This window comes from Narcine bancroftii, chromosome 2 (assembly GCF_036971445.1).
Source record: "Narcine bancroftii isolate sNarBan1 chromosome 2, sNarBan1.hap1, whole genome shotgun sequence".
NCBI lineage: Eukaryota > Metazoa > Chordata > Chondrichthyes > Torpediniformes > Narcinidae > Narcine > Narcine bancroftii.
The window spans coordinates 332,769,808-332,785,576 of record NC_091470.1 but is presented as its reverse complement, the minus strand read 5'-3'; the positions used below and the strand labels follow the sequence as shown (position 1 = coordinate 332,785,576).

The following is a 15,769-nucleotide window of genomic DNA, read 5'->3' as shown; positions in this document are numbered from 1 at the left end:
GGTGACCTCACTGAGGCGGCGATAGTCACCACATGGCCTCCTCCCTCCTGCTGCCTTTGGAACCATGTGCAGGGGAAGGCCCAGGGGCTGTTGGAGTGCTGCCCTATCCCCAGCTCTTCCATTTTTCAAAACTCCTCATTGGCATGGGTGAGCTTCTTGGGGGGGGAAGGCGCTACATCCTGGCATGGAGCCGGAGGCCCTCAGTTACCCCTGCTTTGGCTTGGCAGTGGAAAACTGTGGCGCGATGATCAAAGGGACCTCTGCTAGGATCTGCGTGAATGTGCTGTCTGATAGCGTAATGGAGTCGAGGTGGGGGCAAGTAATTTGGTTTCCCCCATGGGTGTGGTTTGAAAAGTCCTGGCGTGGACCAATCGCTGCACTTTAAGGTCCACCAGCAGGCAGTAGGCTTGAAGGAAGTATGCTCCCAGGAGCGGTTGCACCACCACAATTGTGATTGTCCATGAGAACCAGTTGCTGCCGAAACGGAGAGGGATGGTGCAGGTGCTGAATGTTGGTATGGTGGTGCTGTTCGCTGCCCTCAGTGCTGAGCCTGGTTTGCCGTTCTGGGTGTCGTAGCCGGAGTGGGGGGGAGGACACTTATTTCAGTGCTGGTGTACACGAGGAAGTGTTTTCCTGACAGAGTTGCTCAGATGGGCGTATAGTGCCGTCTCCAAACCATCTATATGCAACAATCGGGCAGCGTGCTAGCGCTGTGAGAGCCTAAAGGTGTGAGTTAATAGCTCCTTGAGGGAATCATATTTGCCTTGCTGTGGAGGGTTGCTGTAGGAAATCGATGACCCATGCTGTCATCTCCAGGTCGAGCGAGCTCACTATGTAGTAGTAACAGGTATCATTGGCGTTCATCTGTCAAAGGTAGAATTGGGCCTTGGCCTGTTCAAACCACATGTGCGGCTGTGACGCCCAGAAAGTTGGCAGCTTCAGCGAAACCACGTGAAGAGCAGCTTGTTCCGTCACCTTCAGATTCAAGTCCTGGTTGAACCTGTCAGGGTCACTAACATCGCATGCATGCTACCATGGAGTGTGGAAAGAAGACACACATGCGAGGAGTCGAAGTCAATGACTGCTTTATTGTACTGGCAGCTTCTTTTATATTCACTCCTTACTGCTGACATAAGGTGCGACGTCATGGCAGTGCCAATCTCCGACTAGGCAGCATTCCGGCCGTTGATTGCTGTTTCCCGCAATGTGGGTGGTCACCTAGGACAGAAAACGTTCTTAAATCTAGAGGTCCTGGACTTCAGTCTTCTGTACCTTCTACTTGAAGGTAGCATTGAAATGAAGTTGTGCCAGGGTGATGGCGTGGTGGAGGGAAGGGCATCCTTTATAATGTTGACTGCTTTCTTGAGGTATCACCCCACATGAATGTCTTCAATAGATGAGAGGTTGTAGCCTGTGGTGGACCTGGCTATTTCCTACCTTCTGTAGCCTTGTGTTTCTGGGCACACAAATTACCAAATCAGGCTGTGATGCAACCAGTCAGTATACTTCTTATTGTGCAATTATAGAAATTTAATGGCGTATTCAGCAACATGCCAGATCTTCTCACACTTCTATGAAAGTATAAACATTAGTGTGACTTCTTCATGGTTGCTTCGCTGAACTGCCTCCAGGAGAGGTGGCCTGATAATATGGACTCCCAGAAATTTGAAAGTAATAACGCTCTCCACTTTTGTCCCATCAACAGAGACAGGTATGTAGTCATTTCACTAAGCGTTCCTAAAATTAACGATAAGCTCCTTGGTCTAGGCAATATTGAGAATCATATTGATGTTTTGTCACCACCCAACCAAATTCTTGATCTCTGTCCTGCATTCTGACTTATCATTTCTGATTTATCATGCAGCATCAACGGGAGAAAAAGAATGGTTGACATTTTGAGCCAAAAATCATCATCAGGAAGGCATGCTGACTTTGAAGTTTTCCTCCTCGCTTCAACCGCTCAGCTATTCACTTAGTTTGGTCATAGGTATTGGAAGTATGATGGTGCAAAATGCAGAGCTGTACTCAGTGAACCAAAGCCTGGCAAAATGTTCTTGTTGTCCAGGTGATAAGAGGGCCAGTGAAATGGCATCTGCTCTTGACCTGTTATGACAATAGATATATTGGAGTCCAGGTCCTTCCTGAGCCAGGATTCCATCTGCTCCATAACCATAAAAATAGATGCAAGTGCCACAGATGATGGGCATTGAGGCAGGATACCTTGTTCTTCTCAAGCACTGAAAATGATAAGCATCCTTTTGAAGTAGGTGGGGATTTCTGACCAATGTAGTGTGAGGTTGAAATTGTCAGCAAAAACTCCAGCCCAGTTGGTTTCCATCGGTACACCTCCTGGGCCAGATGCTTTGAGAATACAAACTCCTGAAAGTTTTACATGTGTCAACCTCAAAAGGTGGGAGCACAGAGTTGTCGGGGGAGGGGGGTGTGGTGTACGGCTCGTTTCCCTTTCAAGGAGAGCATAGAAAACATTTAGGTCCAGAAGGGATGTATCATAGTTAACGATGTTGCATCATTTCAATTTAAAGGATTGGATGATGTGCAAGCCATGCCATTGCAGTCCAGCATCTGTCTGACATTGCAGTTTGGTCCAGAATTGTCTCTCTGTTGGTAATAGCCTTCCGAAGGTCATACCTGGCTGCTCTATATATTTCTGAATCTCCTGATCTGAACGCCACAGATCTGGTCATTAACAGTTGACAGAACTCTTTGTTTCCCCATGGCTTCTGGTAAGGATACACTCAGATAGTCTTTGTGGGAACATAAATGTCCATGCATTCCAAAGTGGAACCACTGTAGCATATTCATTTAAATACATCACCAAGTCCTTCAACATGACGCAGCCCACCAACTCCAGTCATAAAGCTGCTCTTTTGACTCCCTACACTAGCACTTCTCAAACTTAGTTCAGGGGTCCCGCGGAAGAAATGAGTAGTAGTAACTAAAACTTGTAATAACTGTTTTTATTTAATTTAAATTTCAATTACTTTTTACCTGTGTTTCTCAACAGTTGCCTGGACACCGATGTAGGCCTCAAGACGCCATTTTCAACCAATGAAATTATTTCTTTTGGCATAAGGCTGGACATATTTTTTAAATTTAAACTGCCTTCCCTCCACTTTTTGCTCACTCACTTGCTTCCTCCCACACTCTCACTCACAGTGAGGTTGGTGTGGGAACTGGTGATGGAATCAGTGTGAGCGCCGGAATGAGACCAGGAGCTGTGTCAACAGAGGAATCAGGGGTTACAGTATGTTTGCAGTCGGGGTCACTGGTGGAGGCGATAGTAGCTCCAGGACCTAGTCGGCGGGGACGGGGGTTCAGTGATGTAGGTGATGAAAGCTTGGAGGTCAGTGATATTTGTATTTGCAGTTTGGTTAATATTCAGTTGAAACAAAATAATCAAATTCTGAAGAAATTGGATTTGGAAGCACTGCCTCAGATTGCTTACTGTTTAAGGAAAATAATTTAGTTTAAATTAGACTCAACCACGCTCGAACTGGAAGTTGATGCCATTCTACTTCCGGCTTCCGGATCGTAACTACAGGATCCCACGATTCCAAGAGCTCCCCAAAAGGGTTCCACGAGTTAAAACATTTTGGAAGCCCTGTCCCACACTATTACTGTACAGTCTTCACTGTCAGTTCTATGCATTTTGGTTTCTGACTGAATACATCCTAAACATTCCATCAAGTTCAATGGTGTTGCAGTGTGAATCACCTGCTAGACACACCACTGCTACCCAGATAGGCAATATAATAGCACCTTCCAAATCCATTACCTGTACTACCAAGGAAGACAAACAGCAGCTGCCTGGGAGCACCACCACCAGCTGCAGAGGCCTCACCAAGTTGCACATTATCCTTGCACACTATCTAATATTACCATTCCTTCAAACAGCTCCAAATCCTGGAAATATTGACTCAATTGCTTTGTTGGAGTACCTTTTCATTTAATTTTAAAAATATTTTTATTGGGTTTAATCAAGAACATATACATAATGGGTTCCTAAAGAACCAAATACAATATATATTAATATTGATTATTTTATTTTACATTAATGATAGTACATGAAATCTCAATCAAATCCATAAGTATTTATTGTCCTGAGACAAAAAAGGTAACTGAAAGAAAATCCCTAATTACTCTAACCCCTCCTCTTAAGCAAGGTTGAATTAATATTATTAGCAGCCTTGGAATTAAGCGTGGACCTCAAGAGGTCCAGCAAAGCATACTATCCATGTACCTTAAATATTCAAATTGTGCTAATAAATGAACCCCATGTCTTGTCAAATGTGATCTTAAGTTTCCTGACATTACGTCTAATTTTCTCTAAACTCAAAAAGGACATGATAGTTTGTAACCATGGCAAGTGGGTAGGTGAAAACTCATATTTCCATTTTAACAGGATTCCTCTTTTGGCCAGCAATGTAGATAATGCTATGGCTTGTCTTTGATTTGAGGTTATATTCTCATGCTTGGAGAAACCAAATATTGCTACTAATGGACATGGTTCAAGTTTGATCCTGAAAATATCCAAAAATATTTTAAACATCTGTCCAAAATTTTCCTAATTTAGGACATGACCAAAACATGTGTATCAAAGAGGCTTCAAAAATCTTACATTTATCAAAGAATGGATTGATATAAAGATAAATTTGAGACAGTTTAATTTAGAAAAGTACCTCTTTAAATTGAATAAAACTGTGTCTAGCACATAGGGAAGAATTATTGATCAAGCCTAAGATTATGGACAAATCTTCCTCTGAGAAGGATAAATTAAGGTCATTCTCCAATTCAGTTTTGATCTTAGATAAGGAAACTGTTTTTATATTCAATATTTTATAATATAAAGCAAATATAACTTTATGTACAAAATGTAATTCAAAAAGTTCATCTATAAAATTCAGATTAGGAAGACATTGAAATTCTGGAAGTTTAGATCTAATAAAATGCCTAATTTGGTAATACCTTTAAAAAAAATGCCTTTTTGGCAAATTAAATTCCGCCATCATTTGTTGTAAAGATGCAAAATTTTGTTGAATAAATTTTTTTTAAAGTTTTTAATCCCCAGCTATTCTCCATAGCCTGCATCTAAAACTGCCCATATAGAAGTGTTTTTAAAAGATTTCAACCTATTTAGAAAAATCATTGATTTTTTATCAAATTGTAATAATAAGATATTTCTTATATTTATTACCCAATAATAAAATCTAAAATTGTCTTCTGAAGGTAAATGTAATTTAATCAAGCTTTCGTCCCTTGCCATATATTTGACATAATAAATGATTCCAATGTATAAAAAAAATTTAGGAATAAATATTGGCAAAGACTGAAATAAATATAAACATTTTTGTAAGATATTCATTTTGATTAAATTAATATGACCGATCATAATCAGAGAAAGTGGTGACTATCTGGAAAATATTATGAGTTTGATTAAATAAAGCTACAAAATATTCTTTAAAGAGGTTTTTAATGTTCTCAGTTATCATAATACCTAAATATCTAAATTATTCTTTCTCGATTTTGAAGGATTAGGAGAGAGACGAACAACAGCACAGTACAAGCACTTCAACCTTCAATGTTGTGCCACCTTATATATCCTACCAAAAAAGTACTAAACCCATCAGATCTCGCACCCTCTATTTTTCTTTCATCCATGTGTCTAAGAGTCTCTTAAATACCACTAACGCTTCAGCCTTCACCACCACCACTAGCAAGGCATTCCAGGCACCCGCAACTCTCTGTGTAAAAAAAACTTACCCCTGATATCTTCCCTAACTTTCCTCCCTTTACTTTGTACAGATGTCCTCTGGTGTTTGCTACTCCTGCCCTGGGAAAAAGAAGCTAGCTGTCTCCCTTATCTATGCCTCTCAGAATCTTATAAAACTCTATTAAGTCACCTCTCATCCTTCTTTGCTCCAAATATAACAATCCTAGCACTGCTAACCTCGCCTCATAAGACTTTTTTTCCAATCCAGACAACAACCTGGTAAATCTCTCCTGCACCCTCTCCATAGCTTCCACATCTTTCCTACAATGAAGTGCCAGAACTGAACACAATATTCTAGGTGTGGTCTCACCAGAAATTTGTAGCATTGCAACATGATTTTTGACTCTTGAACTCAATCCCGCTGCTAATGAAGCCCAATACCCCATAAGCCTTGTTAACTATCCTATCAACCTGCATGGCAACCTTGAGATGTATGAATTTGGTCCCCAAGGTCCCTCTGTTCTTGCACACTGTTAAGTATCTGACCATTTAACCCTATACTCTTGTCTTCAGGTTTGGCCTTCCAAAGTACAACACCTCATACTTATCCAGATTCAACTCCATCTGCCACTTTTCTGTCCAACTCTGCATCCTGTCTATATCCTTTTGTAACCTATGATAACCTTCAGCACCATCCACAACTCCTACAACCTTTATATTATCCACAAATTTACCTACCCATCATTCTGCTTCTTCATCCAGATCATTCATTTTAAAAAAATCACAAAGAGCAGGGGTTCTAGAACAAATCCCTGCGGAACTCCACTAGTCACTCACCTCTAGGCAGAATACAATCCGTCTACTACTGCTTTTTCCAGGCGAACAAATTATTAATCTACACACCCACGATTCCATGGATCCCATGCCTCATAACTTTCTGAATGAGCCTCTCATGGGGTACCTTGTCAAATACCTTACTAAAATCCATATATACCACATCTACTGCCCTACCTTCAATTTCTTTTGTTACCTCCTCAACTCATTTAAGCTCATGAGCCATGGCCTTCCCCTTACAAAGCCATGCTGACCATCCCTGAGAAGATTGTACTTCTCCAAATGCTCATAAACCCTGTCCTTAACAATCATCCCCAATAGTATGCACACCATTAACATAAGACTCACCGGTTTATAATTCTCCAATCTCCCGGCACTTCTTCTGTGGCCAAGGAGGACGCAAAGATCACAGCCAATGCCCTCTTCCCTATTGCGTCTGGCCCCAGGGACTTATCAATCTTAATGATTTTAAGAAGATCCAACACTTTCTCTTCCCTAATCTCAACATCATCCAGCACACAAGTCTGTTTATTTCTGATCAAGGTATTTTTCTCTTTTAAATACTGAAGCAAAGTATTAACCTCTTCCGCCTCAAGGCACATGTTGTCTCCTTTATCCTTAAGCAGCCCCACCTTCATTCTTGTCTTCCTGCTGTTCTTCATGAACACATAGAATGCCTTGGGGTTCTCCTTAATCTTTCTTGCCAAGGCCTTCCCATGCCCCCTTCAAGCTCCCCTAAGTCCTTTCTTAAGTTCCTTCCTGGCTACCATGCAATTCTCATAAGCCCTTGCCATTTCCTACTTCTCATATCTAATGTATGCTTCCTTCTTCCTCTTAACCAGCTGTCTGGAGTTCCCTTTTCCTATCATCTTTTCCCTTTCTCAGAGGGACAAATCTATCCTGAATCCCATGTAAGTGGTCCCTAAACATCCTCCATATGACATCAGTGCTTTCTTCTGTGAACACCCCCCCCCCCACCACAGATACATCTCTGTATGTCAGTAGCCATGTTAGTCTGATGGTATTAAAGAATGAGAAAAGCGCCATGTCTCCAAGTCCTCATTATGTAAGTGCATACACGACAGTGGCATTTAAATAATTCAAATAAGGCTGCCAAATACCTATGAACATGTTATATTCATTTCTAAGATTTATGTAATTTTCTCCAGGGGTGTTCAACTTTGCATTTCCATATTCCAACGATTAATATGTAAGAGGGAATCGGATTTCCATGTTACTGCTATACATTTTACATTTCCTGGCTATTGCCAAAGTGATTTTAATAAATTTGGATTTACTTTTGAGGAAGTTAACATTCATGACAGCCAAATGCCTCAAAAGGAACAATTGCACATCAAAAGGGAAGTCCACCCTCATAATCTTTAATATTTATCCAAAAAGGTCTTAATTTCACGCATAACCAGGTCAAATGTATAAAAGTACCAATATCTATGCTAGACCTAAAATACATATTTGAGATTTTCTATTTACTATTATGTAACTTTTGAGGAGTGAGATATAGTTGATGTAAAAAATTACTGTAATAGATTATAGATGTTTTTGTGAGATAAATTGGGGCAAGGTTTTTATTGTAGATCACATACAAAGAGATCTTATTTAAGATACTGGAGCTCTGCTCATGCAAGACATGTTGGGGCCAAGAGTCTTTGCAAAAGCTTTAGAGAGTGCCGAAGAGACTACACTAATGAATTGATGTTTACAAAAAGGCAACAGATGAAAGAGCTTGTCGGAGCTGCATTCTGTCTGGAATGGTTTTTCAAGCAGAGAGAATATAACAGGCTTTCTCTTTGTATGTGAAAAAGAGAGAGATCAGTTCGACAGTTTTACAGTCAGCAGCAGCAACTGGGACTGGAACAAGACAAGCTGGCAAGCTTGTGGAAAACCCTATTTAGAAGACGGGTTGTGAGTGCTTAGTTCAGCCTGGTCAAAGCCCTTGTGGTTCATGCAAGAGGAGAGGACTGGCTGTCTAATGTTTCACTTGGAATATGAGAAACAAAAAGGCACTCTGTGATGACCTGAAAGAAAGAGGTTATCATCTGGAGAACCCTGAGGGGGCAAGTTTCGTCTTCAAGACACTAGAGTGGCTAGTTAAAAAGGAATCAGTTGTGGATGTCCTGGAACAACAAATCTCTCTCTGAAAACTGACAAGAACCTTTCCTGAGTGGTAACCATTTACCTTTCAAGCACCAAAGCCTGGTGAACTTTATAAATGTTAAATTCTGTGCACAGTAATAAGAACTTCCTGCAACCAGTGAACTTGGAGGAATGAGAAGTGAGATTGGACTGTGAATCAAAGAACGTTTCTGAACTTTCACACACATTACATACACGCGCTTTGAATTAGAAGGGGGTTAAATTAGGTTAGTTAAGTTAATAGTGATAAGTTAAAGTGTGATTCTGTTTTCATGCTTAAAGATCATTTGTTGAAGTAACCATTTGTCTTGGTGAATATCTATTGCTGCTGGGTATTGGGGTCCTCTGGGCTTATAACACTATATCTTGAATTAATAAGAGCTGTCATACTATCTATATGTAAATTTGACCAGCATTGTTGATCAATTACAATGCCCAAATCCTTTTCCCAATTTATTGTACCTAGTTCCTGTCTCATCCCATTGTAATTAGCCCTTCCCCAATTAAGCAATTTCCCATTTTGTATGCTTCTGTACTTGCTCACAGCTATGCTAAAGCTCAGGGAATTGTGGTCACCGTCACTGAAATGTACCCCACCGAGAGGTCTGCCACCTGACCCTGTTCTAGATCCAGCATGGGCTCTCCTCTCACTGGCTCATCTATATAATGTATCAGGAATATTTCTAGGACATACCTGATAAATTCTGCCCATCTATCCCTCTTGCAGTCAGGATGTGCCAGTAGGGAAGTTGTAGTCTCCCACCACATTAATTTCTGCACCATTCCAAAAATTGTCTATTTATCTGAGTTTCCCAAGGGCTATTTGGGAGCCCATGGACTATTTCCAGTACAGTGATTGCTTCCTTCCTATTTTTGACTTCCACCCACAGACTCAGTAGACACTCCTTCTATATCGTCCTTTCTTTCTACAGCCATGATACTATCCCTGACCAGTAATGCTACTCCCCCTTTGACCTCCCATCATATTACTTTTAAAATACCTAACCCCGGTACCTGCATTAGCTAATTCTGCCCATCCGCCAACTAGTCTCTGTCACAGCCTCAACATCGTGATTGCTCATTCTGATCCATGCTGTGTTAATCTCCTTTATTCTTAATACTTCTTGCATTGAAATAGACACATTTCAAACCCTCTGACTACATTTATGCTTTGTCCCCTGCCGATCCATCCCACAAAACATTGCATCATCCTTTCCACCTTCTGCCCTATACTCTTCCCTCACATACTGGTTCCCATCCCTCTGCCAAACTAGTTTAAACCCTCTCCAACAGCTCTGGCAAACCTCCCTGCCAGGATATTGGTCCCTCTGCAGTTCAGGTGAAGCCTGTTCTTTTTGCCAGGTCAAACCTTCCCCAGAAGAGATCCCAATGAGCCACGAATTTGAAACCCTGCCCCCTGCAGCAATTTTTCAGTCACACTATTATCTGCCCCAAGTTCCTATACCTACCCTCACTAACACATGACACATGCAGCAATCCTGAGATTGCTACCCTCGAATTCCTGTTTTTCAGCTTCCTTCCTAACTCCATATATTTCCTCTTCAGGACTTCATTTTTACTCCTATGTCATTGGACCAAGATATTTGAATGCTCATTCTCCCACTTGAGAATGCTGTGGACTTGATCAGAGTCATACCTGACCTTGGAACTTAGGAGGCAGCATACCATACTGGAGTCTCGATCTCATTCACAGAACCTCCTATCTGTTTGCCTATCAAATCCTCAATCACTATCGCTCTCCTATTCTCCCCCCTTCCCTTCTGAGCCAAAGGATCAGATTCTAAGGCAGGAACATGACAATTACAGCTCGTCCCTGGTAGATCATTTCCTTCCCACCTCCCCTCCCCAACCACATCAGTATCCAAAACAGCACTCTTATTGTTGAGGGGAGCAGCCACAGGTGTATTCTGCACTGACTGCGTATTCCCCTTCTCTCTCCAAACAGTCACCCAACTATCCGCCACCTGACTTTTGGGGGTGACTATCTCCCTGCAGCTCCTCCAAATGGGTGGATTTGTTTTTTTTTGCAATGAAGACAGAGCAGATTTAATTAAAATGTACAAAATTAGAGAGAGACCTAGAAAGGTGTAGTAACTTGGACACACAGAATTAAGTGATCGGATGAGAGCAGAGATGAAAAACTTTATTTTTGCCCAAACAGTGGTTGGAATATGGAACTCAATGCCTGACAGGGTGGAGGAGGCAGGATCCTCCATCAGATTAAAAGATTGGATAACCCAAGTTCCTCAATGTTCGACTGGAACAGCACAATGGGTTAAATCCTTTCTTATAGGAATTCTATGATTCTTTTAACTTCACTGAGAAAGCTTACGGAGGACAGGCTAAGGGTTGATAACCACTGCACATGCACACAGAAGCAATATGGAACCATCAGGTAATACAAAATGTAACGTTTCTTTTTCCAAACCCTGGATCACTGATACTAATTTTAGATCAGCATGGTCTCAAGATCATACCCGCGTCTACCTTCATAGAGAGTGTTTCTGCAGAGCACTCTTTGATGCAAACTTTTCTACAGTAGACAGTTCACAGTGAGATTGCAGTTCACAATAAGAAGGAATGGCATACCACTTCGTCAATGACAGGTTCAGGTTTCCCTGCTTCAAGTTGGTCCTTCACCTTTTCCTCCACTGTGAATACAAAATCAGAGCAAAGAGTTGCAACAATTATGATATAACCAACTGGGAGGTTTAATAATACATATCTAGAGATAGTCACATTTCAATCTTTAATGTGAATTTCACTGAGAATGCTTAGGCAGTATAGTCAGGAGGTTGATAACAATTCAATTGAAGCAGCAGTAGATTGGCTAGGATGTATTTATTGATCATTGGTTCTGAATTGAGAACTATTTTGAGCCCCTTTGGGCAAGTAGTTCTGTGGAAAAGAAATACCAGGGCAAAAGACAGACGATGCAAAGTGATAAGAGATCACATGCCTAATTTAAAGAATTCTCTGGTTCTACGGGCTGTTTCCATTGCAATGACAATAATCAGAGACTCAAACCAAGATTGGAAAAATCAATAAAGAACCACGGGGACTGATACATTTGAGCCAGCCAAAGGACCTTTTGATAGGTCTCTCTAGCTGATAACTTTTAATAAAACCAGTGTTTTTTCTCTACCCATAGCACATGCAACTTGGTCACCTAATAATATTGTACATTAAAAATGTAATGCATGTGATATAATACAACTTTTGTCTGCCATAAGGCAGAGTTGCTATGAGCATTGTCCAGCACCCCCAACAATAAAGAAAAGCAAGAGTCCCTTCAGAGTACCTCCGGCACTCCGACAAACCATCAGCAAGCTGAGCTTTAGATTTAAGCCTCCAATACGATCAGGAAGCATTCAGTGCCTGAGGCCCTTCAGGAGCCCTTCTTGCCCTCAGCACCCTCTCTAATCCCAGTTCTGATAACTGGTTATCATGAGCCAGTCTGCAGCAGCCCACAGTCTGTGTGGGTCCTTTAACCGCAAGTTGTTAACAGCCCACAGCCTGTGTGAGTCTGTCAATCACTGAGCCCTTTGTTGGTCTGCTGCTGTGATCACCTTTTCATCAGGGGCAGAGGGTGGGAAATGTTCAGCCCATTTCTGGTACACCTGCGGTCACAGATGAATCAACTGTCCAATTGGAGACACACAAGAGACTGTAGATGCTGAAATTTGGAGCAACAACCAACTGAGTAGGTTGAGCAGCATCAATGAAAGGGAAAAAAGTCAAATTTGCAGACCTCCTCCCTCTCAGTCTTGATGAATCTGACAATTCTTTCTTCCTTCCACAGGTACTGCTCAACCCAGTGAGCTCTTCATACAGATTGTGCGTTGCTCCATTTCTGTAAATATCTCGTGTCAGATCAAGAATTCCTGTGTATGGCCCAATACTGTAGCAATTACCAAGAGACAAGAGCAGATAATACCACTGATTTCATTCCCATCTATATCATTTGTATTCAACAACTTAAAAGGAGAGTCAAATTATCAATGAGCAATCCTGCATTTAATTATTCTTTATTACTACACCATAGTCAGCCATTTGTGATTAAGTCATTGATTATCCTTTGTAGTCATCTTTCACCTGGAACCAACTCGAGCTATTGTATCACCAATACTTTAATGATAAAGGAAGTGATGCAATCCTTGCAACTAAAAATAACGTTGGTGCTTCTGGTGCTGTTTGCAATGGCAACACTGCTGCTAGTGCAGACCCAGCAGAGACACTTGACAGGGTCCCCATGCCCAGTCATGATGTTGACGGATCTGGAGCTCAGATTGGCAGTAGTTTTAACAGGAGTCTGCAGGAGTGCTGGAGATGAATCCATGGACAATATCTCTTGCTCCTTCCTCTCATTGTTAGAGGTGCTGGGCAATGCTCATGGCAACTCTGTTTTCTTACGGCAGGCAAAAGTTGAAGTATATCATGTATATTACATTTTTTGATTTATTACATGACAATAAAATAAATCGTAAACCTTAATTTTGTAGCCCAATGCCCATCAACATGATTGTACTGGTCTCAGGAAAAAAAATCAACTTTCACATTTTCAACTACAAGCATAGATGGATAATAAATGTTCTTGTCCTCATTGCACACTATCCAAGAACAAACTTTTAGAAAAAATATTGATTACTCCAGTAAAGTCAAATGATTCAAATTTCAACCTTCTTCGGCTTTCCTCATCTGACATATGCTCCGTTCAGCCCTCTTTTCCATTTTATCCCCTTCATGTTTGTCCTAACTCGTACTGAATTCTAACAAACTGAAAGGTTTGATTGGAGTCTGGGTTCACACATCTTGTCAAATGTTTATTCCCTTCAGATCAATAATGAGTCAAATTTATTAAGCATTAACTTCAAAAATAATTAAACATAAATCTGTAAAGACAACATTCACACATTTATTCTGGTTGGTCCAAGAATCAAACATCAATTTCAAGTTCAATATTTCAGTTGTTACAAATTCAGATTTCACTGTATCCAGTTTTTCATGGAATTCTCCAACTCTCCATTTCATACTTCATCTATTTTACCAAGTGATAATATTTATATTTCTTTCTCATGTTAACTCACTGAAATAATTAGTATAAACCCAGAAAGTTTAATAGCAATTAGGCAAAAGCTATTACAGTACAAGCAAGCTAGGTTTGAATCCATGCTGACTGTAAGGAATTTGTATGTGCTCCCCATGCCTGTATGGTTTCTTCCGGGTGCTCCAGGTTCTTCCCACATTCCAAATACACAGGAGGTTAGTAGGTTAATTACCCTGTATATTTTGGCCAATAAGAGCTTTCAGATATTCATCCTGAATTTCATGGTTTTATCTCATAATCGGTCGTATAAGATGACCTGTCAATTTTCTGCTTGACGCCTCAGAGCGACTGCAAGGAACATGCCGGAGACTAGTACCTCCCAGCAACAACCCAAACTTTGTTACAACACCCCAATCGCCAAGTAACAAATCTGTAAATTAAGCAAGAGAGTGATTATAATAACAGTTAAAAAAAACCCAAGATCTTTACTTCTGGCCAGGAAGATGCCAAATAGAGCTGGGTCCAAGTCTTCAGCATTGGCTGTAGTGGGAGTCGGTGACTCCATTCTCACCATCGGGTGTGGTGCCATCCAAATCGAAGAAGTCGCCTCAGGCTCCCGGGCAGGAGCAGGGATCTCGAGCTCCCGGGCAGGAGCGGGGACCTTGGGCTCCACAACTTTTTTTTACAATTGGGGAGGCGTCAGGACTGGTGACAGTCATGGGCAGGTGCCTGGAATCAGCGGCAACGATTGGGACCCATCCGCTTTTCCGGCCAAAATTTTAAAGTCATCTGTTTTTGTGTCTGGCTGATAAGATGACCCCTTTTTTTTTGTTTTTTTTTGGGTGCTTCAATGGTCATCTTATCTGCCGAAATATATGATAATCACATGGTGTACTTGGTCAGTGCAGGCTTGTGGACAAGAATGGCCTGTAATTGTGCTGCATCTTTAAATCACAAATATTTTGCATTTAAATGCGTTTCTACGATAAACTGATGTTCTATATTAAATTGTGGAAAGTTCCTGAACATTATAAATCAAGGGGGTGGGGTCATAATTCTACTCAACCAATTTATTTCAATCTCAAATGTTTTTAAGCTTTAAAATTAGCTTCTTATGAAAAAGCTGCAATAAATAGAGATTACATAGTTAAGGATGTGGTTTGCATTTCACATGATACTAACCCGAGGCTGGCTTGACATTCGGCACAAGTCGTTCTTTCAGTTCTTTATCTTCTGGGACATAGTTGCGCAGTTTTAATTCTCTGCAAGAGCAAGATCAAAAGTCAGTGGCAGCCATGTTTTTGTGTTATCCATAGAAACAAGATCTTTGGGCATACACTAGTCTATTTACATTTCATAGTCTAGTCCAGAAATAGAGATCTTGAAGAGCCTTGTGCTGCACAAAAGATCTCACATGGCTTTAGGGCCACAGTTTGAGTATACCTGCTTCAGTCCATCAAAATTCCTGGAGCAACAGCAACTACAAATGCTGGAAATCTGAAATAAAACCAGAAAGTGCTGGAAATATTCAGCAGGAGTGCCAGAATCTGGGGAAGGAAAATCTGAGTAAACTACTCTTCATAAGATTTTTGCTAAAATTAATATACTGCATTTTAAATGTCCATCTTTGAATACACTTTTGATGCTCCAGGGATCTCCAAATTCAGTAGTTCTAAGAAGCGATGCAGACTATTTGTCAGTTGAGGGCAGCAGATATCATTTCAGTGCCTTTGACAGTTAAGGCAAAATTAATAGCAAAACAGCATGAGAGAATTACCAAAGACTAAATAAAAACATACCAAATCTCTCGCACTGTGGATTGTGCTTTTAAAACTTAATGCAGTTAATTAGCTGCAATGATTCACAATAGGAATAGGATTAGTAATTCATCTCATTATCCTCAGATTAAATCTTAACAGTTCTGTTGACCCTACTGCTGCCAAGACTCTAAAACAGCCATTCTCAACAGGACCATACATTCA

General features: G+C 40.9%; 1 protein-coding gene across 4 annotated transcripts in view; it reads right to left on the bottom strand.

Moving 5' to 3' along the window:
• Positions 1 to 15,769, bottom strand: part of ccdc12 (coiled-coil domain containing 12) — a 122,570-nt gene that overhangs the window by 12,377 nt on the left and 94,424 nt on the right. For all 4 annotated transcript variants that reach the window (XM_069922107.1, XM_069922108.1, XM_069922109.1 and 1 more), the window contains exons 3-4: positions 14,970 to 15,049; positions 11,330 to 11,391 (exon numbers count right to left, since the gene is read on the bottom strand). In XM_069922107.1, the coding sequence (XP_069778208.1) occupies positions 11,330 to 11,391; positions 14,970 to 15,049 (142 nt within the window). The remainder of the gene's footprint in view (positions 1 to 11,329; positions 11,392 to 14,969; positions 15,050 to 15,769) is intronic.